Below are 16592 nucleotides of genomic sequence, written 5' to 3'. Positions count from 1 at the left end.
CTTCCTGACTCTTCCTTTATTTCCTGACACTCATATGCCAATGTATTGTCCAAGCCAGCCAATTCATTAACAAAACAAAATGCTGAAATAACCCAAAGACCATTGCAGGCACCATGACTTCCTGTCCACAAATAATTCTTCAGAAGTGTGCAGTGTGAAATAAAGTGCAACCCTGTGCAAAAGGACAGGTTTCAGAGTAGCAGCCATGTTAGTCTGTATTCGCAAAAAGAAAAGGAGTCCTTGTGGCACCTTAGAGACTAACCAATTTATTGGAGCATGAGCATCTGATGAAGTGAGCTGTAGCTCACGAAAGCTTATGCTCAAGTAAATTGGTTAGTCTCTAAGGTGCCACAAGTCCTCCTTTTCTTCCTGTGCAAAAGGGGACCAATAGCTAAAGTCCAAGCTCCATGGGCTCACTAATAGTGGAACTGGAAGTCAGAAGGGCACCTCCAGTTCTCCTTCCCCCTAGTCAAAATGTTGATCTTATTGAATGCTGTTTTATGGGGGTGGAATGCACATGGTACATCTGCCCATTTCACTCCATGCATTGCTCAGAGCCCACCCAACCCCAGAGTTTTCCAGTGGCTGCTGGACGTGGTAGCATGGAAGTCGGTCTGCAGGCAGTGGGGATGGTGCTGAAGGTGGTGCTGGAGCTGGTATTGAGGGCTGCAGCTATCAGGGGGTAGCCTTTAATTTTATTTAAAGTGAATTTTGCAATGTGGTATTACACCACCGTGGGTTCGGCTCTGGCAGCTACAGTTTTAAGCTTAACACAGTGAAAGTTACCTTTGCTACTTGCTTTAGATTTAGAGTTTTTAGGAACACAAAGACCAAAGGTAGTGACCACACATACATTTACCAATGCAAGGTTTATTTTATTTTATAAGTTTTATTAAAGTTATAATTACCCAAGCATACAGAAACTTTATACAGACCTCTGCACAAGTTACAAATATAATTATACTTTCTTAAGAGTGTTAGGGATTGAATGGGTCTTTTATGGCTTGATTATTAGTAGAGGGATGGTTTCTGCTGGAGTCTTCCATAGGGAGCTCAATTTTTACATGTTGGGCATTTTTTTTAAATAATGTGATTTTGTTGATACCTACATTTTGTGCATGTTTATGAAAGTGTTAACCTTTTTTTATGGGTTTGCGTTTCCTGGAAACTAAAGGGATCCCAATTTTTTTATATGTGTAAGTTTTTTTAATTTTTATGAGCATTGACACACAACCTGTATTTTGTGGTTAAGACACATGTTGGAGACAGATGTGCCTTTACAGTATTTTTATAATTTACTATTAATTTTTTGTGTGGAGGGGGTAATTTTGTGCAATATTACCACTTGGTACCTTTTTTCATAATTTTATGGCATTGCCATAAACATTTAAACATTGCCCCCCATGCAGGGAAGAAATAATCACCCCATATTACATTCTGTGTCAAGACAAGGCCAACATGTTTGAACTTTGTCATCAATCTGGTATGTTTTTATTCCATCTTCATATTACTGAGAAGCTCCTTCTAGCAACAAACCCAGACCAAAGATACAGCATGGTGAGAATTTCAGGGTTAATTCATTAAAAAATAAGTAAGTAGGCAGGTAGGTAGGTTCTGGTTGGGGGTTTTGGGTAATCAGATCAGGGGCCTGTTACCTGATCAAGTTTCAAGTTTCAAGAAGGAAACCTTGAAGCCCTGAGGAAGCCTTGTAGGACATTACACAATGGCATAGAAAGCAATGGAGAGAGCTAGTAAGCTACCAGGGTGGGCATTGGAAATGTGCTCATCATAGGACTCTCACTCCCTGCCTGGAGTTTCTCTGTATGAAACATTGTCAAGAATCAAATGCTCGATTTGGGGGAAATTCAGGTGAACATTAACTAGATACAGAGCTAGGATAGTCTTTGTTTCCCTCAAACAGGGTTTGGCTTCTGCCCCTGCCTTAGGGCTGCCTGACTATTCTAAGCCTTTTACCCTTTTCTGCCACGTACAATCTAGGTGTGCACTTGGAGTTCTCACTCAGATGCACGGAGAAAAGAAACGCCCAGTGGCTTATTTCTCTGCCACTTTTGACCCTGTTGCCCAAGGCTTACCCCCCTGCCAGCATCCTAGTGGACTATCCTAGTGGCAGGGCTGGACTCTGGAACGGGGGAGGGGCAGGGCTGGGAGCATCCCGGGCAGGGGCTCCTATCGTGTGCCAGGAACTAGCTGCAAGTTCGGGCTGGGCTGGGGAGGAACAGGACCTCGTCCCCTGCATGGGCTGCTCCCAGGGCCAGATCAGAGCCACCTCCAGGAACCTCCCCCAGCAGCAGAAAGCTCTGTGGCCACCGGCCGGGAGCCCAGCTCTGAAGGTAGCACCACTGCCAGGAGCAGTGCCGAAGTCAGGGTCGCAATACCGTGACACCCCTCCCCCAATAGCCTTGAGACCCCCCATGACTCTCTTCTGGGATGGGATCCACACAGTTACAACAGGGTGACATTTCAGATTGAAATAGCTAAAACTGTGAAATTTAAAAGACTTTTAAAAATCTCATGATCGTGAAATTTACCAAACTGGATGGGTGAATTTGGTAGGGCCCTACCCAGGAGTCTTCACAGGGGGGTAATTCACATTACAGATACACAAATGTGGATCCTCAGTTGCGCTGTTTATATCATGGCCGCTTCTTTCTGGTAGATCCATTTGAGCTCCGCGGCACACGTCTCAGACAGAACCTGGCTGCCTTTTATCCACCCGTAGCTGTTCCCATCTGCAGAGCCTGAGAAGCTGCAGAGTGAGAGAGAGTCCGTGTCACTGTGGGTCCCTGTAACAAGGAAAGGCCCAGGGGTGAGTCTTTCCTCCCCCTCCCTGTACTGGGAAGCTGGGCTCTGGTGTTGTCTTTCATCTCTAGCTTTCCTGCGGAGCGTCAGTCGAGAAGACGTCCCAGGCTGTGAGATGAGTTAGGGCAGTGGCTCTCAACCTTTCCAGACCACTGCACCCCTTTCAGGAGTCTGATTTCTCTTGCGTACCCCAAGTTTTACGTGGCTTAAAAATGACTTGCTTTGAAAATCCGACATGAAAATACAAATGTTGCCACAGCCACTATTGCTGAAAAATGGCTGACTCTCATTTTTACCATTCAATTATAAAATAAATCCATTGGAAATAAGTATTGTACTTACATGTCAGTGTATTGCATATAGAACAGTGTAAACAAGTCAGTGTCTGTCTGAAATTTTAGTTTGCACTGACTTCGCTAGTGCTTTTTATGTAGCCCGTTGTAAAACTAGGCCAATATCTAGATGAGTTGACCTACTCCTCGGAAGAGCTCTGTGTACCCCAGGGATACGTGTACCCCTGCTTGAGACCCACAGAGTTGGGGGTCTGGAGCAAGGACCATACGAGGCTGAATCCCATGGGGTGGGTGACCTGGTACTTGTTCATTGGAAGCGCCACCTTGATCTCCTGCATCTCAGCTTTCCTTTAAAAACGAAGTCTGATGGGTGAGAGAAAACCTGCACCGTGCGACCTGGGTAACGGGACAGCTTCAGGGAGCTGAGGACTTGTCCCAATGAACGGTAGGGCTGGATTCACAAGGGGACTTAAGAGGCTAATGGCCACTCCTGGCAGCGCAAGCCCGACCTTCCAGCCCCCTGCAGGCCTCGCTCTCTGTGTACAGGTTAGCGATAGACACCCCCAAAGCCTCTGAGCGTCCCTCTGGAGTGCTCAGCCCGTTCCACGGAGCACATGCAGAACTGTGACTCTAACCCCAGAGGCACGGTCCACAGCAGCTTGTAAGATTCAATTCAGGCCAACCACTCTATTGAGAACACAGCACTTAGATATACAGAAAACAGGAATGAGTTTATTATCAAAGAACAGAGATGCAAGCGAGAGTGAATAAATACTGGAAAGTAATGGTTACATAGAAAACAAAATCCTCACACTTTCTAGAGCCGGGGTTCTCACAAATTTTTGGCAGCCTCAGCATGCGGCTCTGACAATACTTAACTAACTGTAGGAAAAACAAACCAATAAATTACATGTGCATATTTACGTAGGGATTTTTTGCAGACTCAATAATAAATATAAGGTACAGTTGTGTCTTATCTTTACTGGACCTAAACACAGAACAAACCAGTGCTTTGCGCAGTCTTGTCTTTTTTGTTGTTCTTTTGCTTTTTTGGTCAAAGGTGGACTGCTGTACAACAATTCTGAACTAAATTTAAAAATGCTTTACATAATAGAAAGGATAATGACTAATAACGAAAGAATGTATCTGCCAATATGTCCAAAGTTTCTTTCACACAAAAATAACCATAGTCAACATAGCCCAGTAATAATAATGATAACAGTAACAACAAAATCTGAGCCGTTGCTGTTGTCTTTTCAGCTTGGTTTTTGCATCATTTAACAGCTTGCGCCTCTGAAGCTCACCGTAGTAATTTGGTTCAACTTCCCTTGCACAAGTGCTGAAGGGACGTTGCATGACATACATTTCAATTTGATGAATTTCTCTCTCACACTGCAACTTGTTCAGAAATGGAATCAGATGGCTTCGGAAACACAGGAAACTGCCTTTCCCCCTGGTGCTGAAGTGTTTCTTTTTCTTTCTATGTTTTGCTTTTCTTAGCAGAAGGTCCCAGAGGAGCCACCTGCTGTCACATTCAAGGTCATTTTCTGGCACTAGATTACCTGAAATACTTTCTGATACCCAGTCACATTTATAACTCTTTCACCTCTCCCCCCCCAGCCCCATGAACAATCGCAACCTACCCAAACACCACGCAGTGAGATGGCCCATAGCCACTTACAGAGCTACAATAACATGAGATGTAAACACAGTGGTTAGAGGTCTATAAAATCATGAGTAGTGCAGAGAAAGTGACTAAGGAAAAGCTATTTACTTGTTCCCATAACACAAGAATTAGGGGCCACCAAATGAAATTAATGGGCACCAGGTTTAAAACAAATAAAAGGAAGTTCTTCTTCACACAACGCACAGTCAACCTCTGGAACTCCTTGCCTGAGGAGGTTGTGAAGGCTAGGACTTTAACAGGGTTTAAAAGAGAACTGGATAAACTCATGGAAGTTAAGTCCATGAATGGCTATTAGCTAGGATGGGTAAGGAATGGTGTCCCTAGCCTCTGTTTGTCAGAGGGTGGAGATGGATGGCGGGAGACAGATCACTTGATCATTGCCTGTTAGGTTCACTCCCTCTGGGGCACCTGGCGTTGGCCGCTGTTGGCAGACAGGATACTGGGCTGGATGGACCTTTGCTCTGACCCAGTATGGCCGTTCTTATGTTCTTAGCCAAAGAATACACTTTGTGACTTGAAAGAAAACCACACCTATGTAGCTCAGCTCTGCCGGCATGGTACTATTTAAAAGGGAGCACGCATGAGGATTTATGGCATTTAGAAGACACCTTTAATACTTAACATCTGAGCGATTGTTGGGGCACTTTGGAGGCTCTTGTGGCTGCAAAACAATCAGCTGCTGGCTGCATTTGAGAAATGCTGTTCTGGAGTCTAAATGAACAAGGCCTTCCCTTAGCCACATGCTGGGGAAATGAGGTAAGACTCCTTCTCATGAGATCACTCCCTCTCAGCTGCAGAGAAAAGCTTGACAACGTAACCCTGAGTTTAAAAGGTTCAAAAGCAGATGGCACATTCGGAGTTTAAACGAGACACACTTATTGCTTGAGGGCCCCACTGCCTGATTTTGAGATCTTGGCTTGTTCAAGTAGGTGTGAGTTGTATAAGTGTCACTTCTAGGAGTCTCATTTTGAGCCCCTTTCGAGTGCGGTCTCTTTTCCCATCTGTCAAGGTTTCTTCCCCACTTTGAACTCTAAGGTACAAATGTGGGGACCTGCATGAAAACCTCCTAAGCTTACTTTACCAGCTTAGGTTAAAACTTCCCCAAGGTACAAACTATTTGACCCTTGGACTTCCACTGCCACCAGCAAAAGTTTAACCGGGTTTCTGGGAAAGTGTTGTTTGGAAACGTCTTTCCCCCCAAAATCCTCCCCAAAACCTTGCACCCCACTTCCTGGGGAACGTTTGGTAAAAATCCTCACCAATTTGCATAGGTGACCACAGACCCAAGCCCTTGGATCTTAAAACAATGACAAAAGCATTCAGTTCTTGAAAAGAAACATTTTAATAGAAGAAACAGTAAAAAGAAAAGGATCACCTCTGTAAGATCAGGACGGTAAATACCTTACAGGGTAATTAGATTCAAAACATAGAGAATCCCTCTAGGCAAAACCTTAGGTTACAAAAAGACACACGGACAGGAATATTCATTCTATTCAGCTCAACATATTTTATCAGCCATTTAAAGAAATCATAAGCTAACGCATATTAGCTAGATTACTTACTAAGTTCTAAGACTCCATTCCTGTTCTGTCCCTGGCAAAAGCCTCACCCAGACAGACACAGACCCCTTTGATGTTCTCCCTCTTTCCAGCTTTTGAAAGTATCTTGTCTCCTCATTGGTCATTTTGGTCAGGTGCCAGCGAGGTTATCCTAGCTTCTTAACCCTTTACAGGTGAAAGGATTTTTCCTCTGGCCAGGAGGGATTTTAAAGGTGTGTACCCTTCCCTTTATATTTATGACACCATCACATACATCTCAGGTTTGCTACAGATCCACCGTCTTCCCATGTAGCACCGTGAGCTGCTGACCCCTTTCTCGTCGTTCAGATACGCGCAGTCACCTCCTCCTCTTAAGTGAAACCTGCCACACAGAAGCCAGGGAGCTGCAGTCAGGCAGAGGCTGGGCATTTCACACCAGTCCCAGCCAGGGGAGCCGTTCTCCACAGTGCAGGCCTGAGTGCGGAGCAGCTACTCTCCCAGCCCCTCAGGAGCAGAGCTCAGGACAGCAGGGGCTTTGCAGAACCGCTGACTGTTCCTGACCCTCTATGCTGAGCAGCCCACAGGGGTGCTGAAGAATGGACAGTCCCCAGCAGGACAGAGAGAATTTGTTAGACTGATTGTCAAAAGGGACCGGCCCTCTAACAAGAGGGGCAGACCATCACCAGAACCAGACGACTGAGCAGGAAAAGCGGGGGACAGGAAGGATCTCGCCTCCTTGAAACACATGGAGCAGAACCAAGATGACACTGAAAGAAGAAATTGCATTCAGGGGTTTCCTTCTCCGTTGATCTATAACTCTTGAGCTTTCCATTGGGCATGGGGGAAAAAGAGAGTGTTGAAGAAGTTCCTTTGTGAAAGCATGTGTTCCTTGTTTGTAACCCTCACGTAAGTCTCCCAGAGTTCATCTGGTGTGGAGGGTGGAGCTCTAGGGACAACATGCCTCTCGGGAGATTTGGGAGGGTTCAGCACTGGTTTTGGATCCTACAGCAGCTGATCTGCAGGGTCCCACATCCTAAGGAGCATACCAGACAGGGAGTCTGTACCCCAGGAGAATGCCACAGAGGCTCGAACTCAGGACAGTGTCTGGTAGCTCTTCAGACCCAGTGAGGCTGGAAGCAGGTGGGATCCAAAGGTTGGGTCCAATACAGCAGAATGGGAACTGTCCATTGGGGAGCCCTGACCCAGCGCCAAAAGAGCCTGATTTTTCAAAGTACTGAAGTAACCCAGACCAGAGAAGTGGGGGGGGGTCTCCATCCCCCTCTAATGGCTGGCCTGCAAAAGAGCTTTATCAACCGGGGGGGAGTTTCAGTTAAAGAAGTGGATTCTTTCGCTCCTATGGCAGAGGCTCATGCTTCTACTGCTGAAGTCCCAGGGTTCAAGCAGCGCTGGTTTTGTGATCACACTTGGAGCCCACTGAAACCCATCGCGGGGTGTTGGGCAGCCATCACTACTGTACCCCGTTCCCGTGGGAGCCCCAGGCGTCCAGCACCTGTGAACCGCAGGCTCCTTTAACATCGGTGCCTTGTTGCGGATTCAGAGGCCTCACCAGCCAAGTCACTCAAACCTGCCGGCTGCAATCCCCAGCGGGACCTGCACCTGCCATGCAGTGCTCGGCATGCTGCCCTCTCTAGCAGCCACTGTTAACCTGAGCTCCCTGCTGCCTCCTTTCCCCAGGGGGGGTCAGACACCCCAGGGACCTTGCTGAAGAGGGCTGGGGGAGAACAGCGAGTGTCCCAGCTGAAATCCCAGCGCGCTGCGAGGGCATCTCTGGCTATGGCGGGCTCTGTCTCCGGCCCAGCACCATGCTGCGGGGAGGAGCCGAGAGTTCAGGGACACGCCGGCTCCCATCGGTCTCCGATACACGCAGGACGCGAACGGACCAGGGTCGTGTCTGGTGGTTTCACTAGCACTGAATGGTGGATCTACCTGAGCTCAAACCGCTCAGACACCAGAATCCCCAAGCCCAGGGAATTAGTCCAGAGGGGTGAGAGAGACTCACAGGTGGTTGAATTTGGTGCCATTGGCCCATTTCCAGGGCTGACCCTGCTCCCTCCAGAGGCCGATCCAGTGGTCATAGACACCCTTATGGCGCAGCAGGAACGCCTTAACGAAAGCTGAGGGACAGCAGGTATCATCCCCACCTCCCATGCTCCCCCCCACCGCCCCTCCAGGGCTCTGTGCTGCAGAGAATCCCAGTCACATATTGAAGGGTGCTCAGTTTATTTTCAGGGGGGATTTTCCCCTCCCTCTTGCAAAGCACAAGATCCCCCGGGCAGTCTTAACCCTCCCACCGCACACAGCAGCCCCACCCCAGTGCTCCCAGTCACCCACACCCCAAGTCCCCCTGAGCTGGGGGCAGCTGTTGGGTCTGAGCTCTCTGCAGAGACGTCTCTTCTCACAGAGCAGCCACCGCTCACCCCAGCAAGGCAGGAGGAGGGAGGGAGGCAAGCTGAAGTGGGAGGGGTCAATGTGAAAGGATCCCCTCCTCCCCCGCCTCCTCAGCTGGCTGCTCCTTTCCCATCCCCACAACAGGAGCACTGACTGGGTTCTCAGTCCCACTCCAGCAGCCAGCAGGCCAGGAGATGCTTGAGCCAGCCCTGCCCTAGACAGAAGCTGTCTCCCTATTTGGGGAGGGGGGCAGCGGAGAATGGGCAATCCCTGTGATCACACACAGACAGTAGGGCCCTGGGCCCAGCCAGGGCTGGCGTTCAGCGGCTGGAAGTTCATTCACTCCGGCCTCCCAGCACGGGAGGGCTCACAGCTGCTCCTCACCCCACGGGGCAGAGCCCAGGTCCTGCTGCAGCAGCCATCCCTGTGCCCAGATTAGTGTCTGGCAACTCGAGAGTCTCTCACCGTTTCCTGCTCACTGTCGATCCCAGCCAGGGAGGCACCCGGGGCAGAGCAGCGGCTTCGGCTGTCGGTCCAGCTCCCTTCCCTCTCTGAGAAATAGTAGCATTTCCCTCGGTATCCCATCCAGCCGTCCGGGCACGAGGGGCTCGCAGGGGGGCACAGATCAGCTGATGAAAGCTGAGAGGTCAGCGCTGAGAATGAGACAGTCACATGGAGGGTAAGAATTGCAACGAGAATTGGGCATTTGACTGGTACAAAAATTGGTCAACTGACCAGTCAAATCTGTCAAAGAGTGGTCAGATATTTTAAAATACCAATTTATCAGAATTGGTTACCTCCCACCAGGAAGAAAAAAGAGCAAGACGTCATTGTCTCCAGTAGGTTTAGCTTTCGATAGATATGGATCTACCTAATTTTTTAAAAAATGTACTTCACTGAGTTATTTTAGCTCAGAAAAAAAAGGCAAAACAATGAAACCAAGTTCTGGAAAACACCAGTGAGGCTCCAAGACGCAATCCGAAAGGCAGGCTGCCTCCTACCCCCAGGGCTCTCGCTGGAGCATTTGACTGCGGCCAAACAGGCAGTCAATTGACCGGCTTGCCAAGCCCATTGGGACCCCCAGCTGGGGCTGGTCCACTGCAATCAGATGCAGGGGGACGGAGACGTTTGTCACTGTAAATTTGCCTGGCAAGAAGGATTCCAGGGACACTCCCAGCCTGAGAGGGACTGACACAGCTCAGAGCATTTCACCCCAGGCACAAGATCAACAGCTGGACGTTCAACCTAGCAACAAACAGCAGGTGAACAACTGAGAAGAATGTGGGAACTTTCACTCAGGGACATGAAAGCCACAAGGGGGCGCCAGAAACCACAGCCACGGGAAGTGACCTGTTGCACTGTGGGCCAGGAATGATGGAACTTAATTCACCTCCTACCTGCAGACTTTTCTCTCCCCAAACACAGCAGCAAGAAAGGCACTTTCTGGAAGCCCTCATGGCAGTGTAACCCTTTCAGAGCCATGAAAGAGCAGCAGTGGGGTCACCCATAAGTGACACCAAAGAGGATTTGAAAGGCCTGTCTAGTTGAGAGGAGTTGGACTCAAACCCCTCCAGATGTTTTCGAGCACGTCACTTTTGTTTGCACCACAGTAACTCGGTAGCTGGTTTTCAAGCCTTCCCATGTGGCTGGCGCTCAGCGAGGAACAGACACTCTAAGTTGGGAAGAGTTAGGAAACGTGGCAGCGGTGATCAGAAAGCGAGCATGTGTTCACCTCACTCACAAGGCATGTCTGACCCTGTAGATTTCACTGTCCAGTGCACGGTAGCCCACACCCCTGCCCTACTGAACTGAGCAGAGAAGTCAGTGACTAACAGTTGATGGCACAGGCTGTCTCCACCATCCATCTCCAGCTCAGATGCCACATGTTCTGCAGAGCTCCCTGCACCTGCAGGTGTGTAACCAACCCTAAGCTCACAGATTCCCACCTTACACAGCGAGAACCAATGCTGCCCATTGCAACAGCCTGCCATTACAGCAGGGAGCTGGGATTCAGGGCGCATCTGTATCCGAGCAATCTGCACCAGTATAATCACAGTGACGCAGTGACATCAGGGCAAACACCTCCTGGAGATGCGCTGGAGCAGTGCGGCTCGCTCTGGTAACTTCCTGCAGCAAACTGCACCAAGGCAAGCTCCTTTGTGCACCAGTGCAGTGCGTCTGCTTTAGCGGTTTGCACCAATTCAACTACACGGACGTCATGACATCGGCACAGAGGATTCCTAATGCAGACGGACCTGGATTCAATCCCCTCTGCCAGCTGCTAAACCCTCCTGGGGCCCAGTGATCGGATCCCAGGACAATAGAGAAATCCCACCCCCGACATTCCCCAGCACGCCCTGCCCCTGACAACGGGGGGATACAACAGGGTTCATGTTCACCGCAAACAGACGCCCTCTGCATGAGCACACGCTGTCTGGGCAGCCCGGGGGAGTGAATGGTGCTAAGGGACCCTTCATGGCCAAGCTCAGCGATTGGGGGGTTTCCACACTGCGCTGGTGGAGGGGTCTTGACTTAATTCTATGGCTCATTTCAATAACACGGCAGCACCTGCCGCCCGGCCACAGGCGTGACCTGAAGATCCAGGAAGGCCAAGCTGGTAACCTCAGAGCAACACAGGGAAGGCAAAGGGCTCAGGGTTGCACTGCATCCTGTCCCACTGGACACCCTGGTCAGGGACTGCTTCATGGCGCGTGGCAAAGGTGACTTGGGTCCAAAGTGCTCAGAGATGGGCTGGGGGGGCTAATGTCAGTCAGATCGTCCTGACACAGAGAGTGCCCAGGTGCAGGGGTCTGGGAGGAAGATCCCCCAGGAATCCTCTGCCCCAGGGGCAGAAGCCGGACAGGCCGGGAGGAGAGAGTGAGTGTGGCAGGTCACGGGGGAATGGGATGCGCGGAGATCATAGATGGAGGGGAAGGGAGCGGGGCGGAAGCTGGGAACTCACCTGCCAGAGCAATGATGGCAGCAATCAACGCAGACCATACAACTATCACTGCAACCACAACTCTACAGGTTGGACTTTTCTTGCAGTTTCAAGGAGGGTCTGAAACAGAAAGACCCGTCAGGCAGGGCTGGGAGGACACGTCTCACTGACAGCACCGGGGCTGGAGCTGCCCTGCAACATGCACCGTTCTTGTCTAGTTTTTGTAAAGCTCTCCAACACCACTTTCTACAAACCATTACCCTCTGATCCCACTGAGGGTTTCCAAAAGTTAGTGCCTGTCTCACCCACCGCAACCTGCAAGGTCTCGTGCCAGCAAAGGGAAGCTGCTCCCAGATCTGGAGCTGCATTCGCATGTCCTGAGGGCTGTCCTGCACCATGGTCACCACGGGCAGGTAGGTCATCAACCTCCATCTCTGTCCCAGCTGCAGGATGGCCTCTGGTTCCTGCTCCCTCAGGCACCTGGAGATACTGAAAAAGGGGTGGGGTTGGCAGAGCAGGAGAACACCCCATGAGGTTAAGAAATGGCAGTGAGAGCCTTTTCCCTCCCTGGGAGATTATGGTGTCCCTCTGTGGGGACTCCCTTCCTGGCAGATGCTAGTGAGCTATTGAAAGAGCTCAGCCTGTTTAGATTATAAAAAAGTTTGGGTGGTGACATCATTGAAGTGTTGAAGTGACTTCATGGAGAGAAAATATTGGGTATTAAAGGGCTCATTAATCTATCAGAGAAAAGCATAACAAGACCCAGTGGCTGGAAACTCAAAAGAGACCAATTCGTATTAGAAAGAGGGCACACATATTCAACAGTGAGGATGAATCACCAAAGGAAGAAACTAGAAAGGGAAGTGGTGGGAATTCCCCACCTCTTGATGTCTTCTAATGAAGACTAGATGCCTTTCTGGAACGTGTGTAGTCAAAAATTAGCTCCTATGCTCTACAGAAAGCATGTGATATGCAGGGGGTCAGATGACACGCTCTAATGGTCTCTTCTGTCCATAAAGTCTGCTAATTGATGAAAAATGAGCGTAGCATGGGGAGAAGCCTCTGATGTTTTACTGTGTTCGGCTTGAGCCCACAATGAACGCTCATTGAGAGGGGTGATCCAGGGGAAGCAGCTCAAACATCCAATGTGGCTGGACAGGGGCAGGACATCAGCACTGCAGGGGAGGGGTGGGTGTGGCAGTGACATCACAAGGGCCTTTGGCAGGACCTCAGCCTATTGGACAAAGGTGGTAGGGAGGCGATGACCTCACAGAGAGATCTTGACATCAGCCAGGCAGGACAGGGGTGCAGGACAGGGGCCACCTCGGAGATCCCTGTGGCTTTGCTTCAGCACGTCTCCTTCTCGAGGTCTCTCCTAGAGGACTGAGAGAGCATTCACTTTCACATTTGTGAGCGCAAGGAGGACCCTCTTCGGAGTTTTCTCCTTTTCTTTTAGTGGTTTTGCTCGAAAACAGACGTCCCTGTATAGAAGGTAAGAGCCTCGGAGAGGTTTGGAACCTGTTCAGTCTGATCCATCAGGTGTCGGCTGATTTTTAGGAATGGAAAACACTAGATTGCGGGGGCAGCATTTTATTTCCGACCTAAGACTTTGTCCCTTAGAATTACTGGGGACATTGGGGTTTCTCCTTTTTGTTTTCCCTTTTCCTGTCTCTCCCTCCTTTCTCGTCTTCTCTTGCATCTTTGTCCTTTTCCCCTGCTTTCCTTTCACCACCAGGACCTGTCTGTGCGTGTGGAGTTGGGGACGGAGGGGGGGAGGGGGGGTTGCACTCCAACTCTCATTGCGGGAGGCCCTCCCAAAGACATGTGGCTGGAATAGTGCTCTAAGAGTGACTCCCTCCGGTGGTGACCCGGGACATCTGGTGAGAACTCTCAGCTTTCTGCTTCTCAGAGTCTCAATGCTGATTGGGGGAGTTTGGGGCTATTGTGAGGGAGGAGGCTCAGGTCCTTGTGACCCTCTTTTAAGACCAAGGAAATAGGGCGTAACCAAACATGTATTTGATTGCTCTTGCCGCTTTTCTCCATTCATTGTCTTGGAGTAATTCACGATTCTCTCTCTAATGGGCTAGTTCTTCTAAAATACTTACTAAAGAATTAGGTTTTAATAAAGCCAAATGCAACCCCATACCTCCAGTAACAAAGGAGTCAGGCAGCACCCTACAGAATTGGGGACAATCCGCTGGAAAGCAGTGACCCTGAAAAGGATTTTGGGATCATAGTGGACAAGCTGTTCAACATAAGCTGTCAATGTGAAACTGTGTTAAAAAAGGTTAAAGCCATTCTTGGCTGGATAGAGTAGTGAGGATGGAAAGGGAAGTGAAAGAGCATTGGTGAGACTGATGTTGGAATGTTGAATCCAGTTCTTGTGTCCACATTTTGAATATTATGTTAAAACAATTGGAGAGGGTGCAGAAAAGATTCATAACTGAGTGATGGGGATGATGCCCTATTATGAGACATTGAAAAAGCTCAATCTGCTTAGTATATACAAGAGAAGAATGAGAAGTGAGTTGCTTGACTTCATGGAGAGAAAATGTTGAGTATAAAAGGGCTCTTTTATGTCTCAGAGAAAGGCATGACAAAACCCCATGGATGGAAGCAGAAATCAGAAAAAGGATAATGACAATAAGACCCAGATTTGTAAGAGGGTGGTGTTAGGGGGCTTATTCCTTCACCCACTTACTTCCCTGGTCCTTCTCACATGAACAGAGAGCAACAATACCCGAAGTCCAAAGGTGCAAACAATTCGATGTTTATTGGGGTGAACTTCCAGCAAGCATGATTCCAGTTTCCTTCCTTAGTATCCTCCTTCCCAGCTCTGACACCACAGAGCCTTACACCTATGTCCCTGTTCCGATTCCTGCCCTTAGCCAAGCATGATTCCAACTTCCTTACTCCCATTCCCTGTTCCCATTTCCCCCTTTAGCAAAACATGATTCCAATTTTCTTACCCCCATTCCCTGTTCCCATCTCCCCCTTTAGCAAAACATGATTCCAATTTTCTTACCCCCATTCCCTGTTCCCATCTCACACACCCACATGCCCACCCCCACCCACACCCACACCCCCCATTGACTACAGATTATATAGTAAAACTTGAGTTCTGCTTAGCTATACCTTAACCAATCATTTTCCTGAAATTTAACTAACCAATCCTAACATATTGTAACATGATTATGTAACCAATTATATCCCACCACCTCAATTAGTTTACACCTAGCAAAATTAATTATACAGCAGACAGGAACAATCACAGAACCAGACAGAGATTATACAGACAAACAACAGCAAAGTGGGAACTATAATGACAAAACAATACAGAAGTGAGGATTTCACATCCCAGCTATTGATAAGTGAGTTCTTGCCAGACAGGATGCTATCAAACTAAGTTTCCTTTCACATTTTCTAGGCACTTCCCTTTCTCTGGAGGTGATAGGAATACAGTCCTGTCCTGATAGTGCCTAACAGCCCAATAGCACCTTATTTCAATGTGACTAGTTTGGAATGTGAGGATGTGACCGTTCGCTTCCCAGCTTATGGCTGCCTCCGCTGCTTAGCCAAAGGCCTTAGCCTAAGAACAGGGCCTCAGACTGTCACAGTAAGAGAAGGCCCTTACACCAGCAGACAGTGATTTTGATTCTTTCTTTTATACCTCTATCACTAGCCAAGTGATAAGAATACACCTAAATTCTTAGAGTATAGGCCTTTACAGACAGGCCTGAATATCTATATCCTAACAGGTGGTTTGTCATTGGCACAAAGTACCAAGAGAAATGATGGCTTCTCCATCTCTTGATCTCTTCGAATAAAGACTAGATGCCTTTCTGGAAAATGTTTGAGTAAAAGAAAAGCCCAGCTCTTCTGACATACAGGAGGCCTTAGGATACGCAGGGGATCAGATTAAATGCTCGAATGGTTCCTTCTGGCCATAAAGTCAACTAACTTGTGAAAACCTAATTGCGGCCTGGGGAAGAACTTCTGTGTTCTACTATGTAGTCAGTGTCACCCCACAAGGAAGTGACATTGAGTGGGGTGATCCAGGGGAAGCGGCTGAAACATCCAATGTAGCTGGACAGGGGCAGGACATCAGCACTGCAGGGGAGTGGTGGGTGTGGCAGTGACATCACAAGAGCCTTTGGCAGGACCTCAGCCTATAGGACAAAGGTGGTGGGGAGGCGATGACCTCACAGAGAGAACTTGACATCAGCCAGGCAGGACAGGGGTGCAGGACAGGGGCAAGCTCGGAGATCCCTGTGGCTTTGCTTCAGCACGTCTCCTTCTCGAGGTCTCTCCTGGAGGACTGAGAGAGCATTCACTTGCACGTACGTGAGCGCAAGGAGGACCCTCTTTGGAGTTTTCTCCTTTTCTTTTAGTGGATTTGCTCGAAAACAGACGTCCCTGTATAGAAGGTCAGAGCCTCGGAGAGGTTTGGAACCTGTTCAGTCTGATCCATCAGGTGCTGGCTGATTTTTAGGAAAGGAAAACATTAGATTGTGGGGGCAGTATTTTATTTCCGACCTAGGATTTTGTCCCTTAGAATTACTGGGGACATTGGGGTTTCTCCTTTTTGTTTTCCCTTTTCCTCTGTCCCTCCTACCTTTCTCTTCTTGCTTCCTTTGTCCTTTTCCTCTGCTCTCCTCCCACCACCAGGAGCTCTGTGTGTGGAGCGGGGTCTGGGGGGGTTGTGGGAGGCCCTCACAGAGAGGTGAGACTGGACTAGTGCTCCGAGAGTGATCCCCTCGGTGGTGACCGGGGCCATTCTTTGGGCTATTTAATGAGAACCCTTAGCCTCCCACCCCTCAAAGTCTCAACCTTGATTGGCTGAGGAGGGGGCTATTGACAGGGAGGAAACTCTGGTCTTTGTTGTTCTCTTTTATGACCAAGCA

The 16592-nt window shown here is 49.0% G+C and overlaps 1 protein-coding gene across 1 annotated transcript in view; it reads right to left on the bottom strand.

Annotated features, from left to right (window-relative positions):
- Window positions 1-5635: 5635 nt before the first annotated feature.
- The window catches only part of LOC311530637 (C-type lectin domain family 2 member D-like), a 322581-nt gene continuing 311624 nt past the window's right edge, over window positions 5636-16592 (bottom strand). Inside the window, 4 exon segments of the mRNA XM_084647461.1 lie at window positions 5636-5801; window positions 6606-6720; window positions 8359-8462; window positions 9213-9400. Of these exon segments, the coding sequence (XP_084503587.1) occupies window positions 5763-5801; window positions 6606-6720; window positions 8359-8462; window positions 9213-9400 (446 nt within the window). The 3' untranslated portion in view covers window positions 5636-5762.

The sequence above is a fragment of the Lepidochelys olivacea genome (genome assembly GCF_965140295.1).
Source record: "Lepidochelys olivacea isolate rLepOli2 genome assembly, chromosome: 14".
NCBI lineage: Eukaryota > Metazoa > Chordata > Testudines > Cheloniidae > Lepidochelys > Lepidochelys olivacea.
The sequence above is the reverse complement of the archived record's forward strand: the minus strand, read 5'-3'. Positions and strand labels throughout refer to the sequence as shown.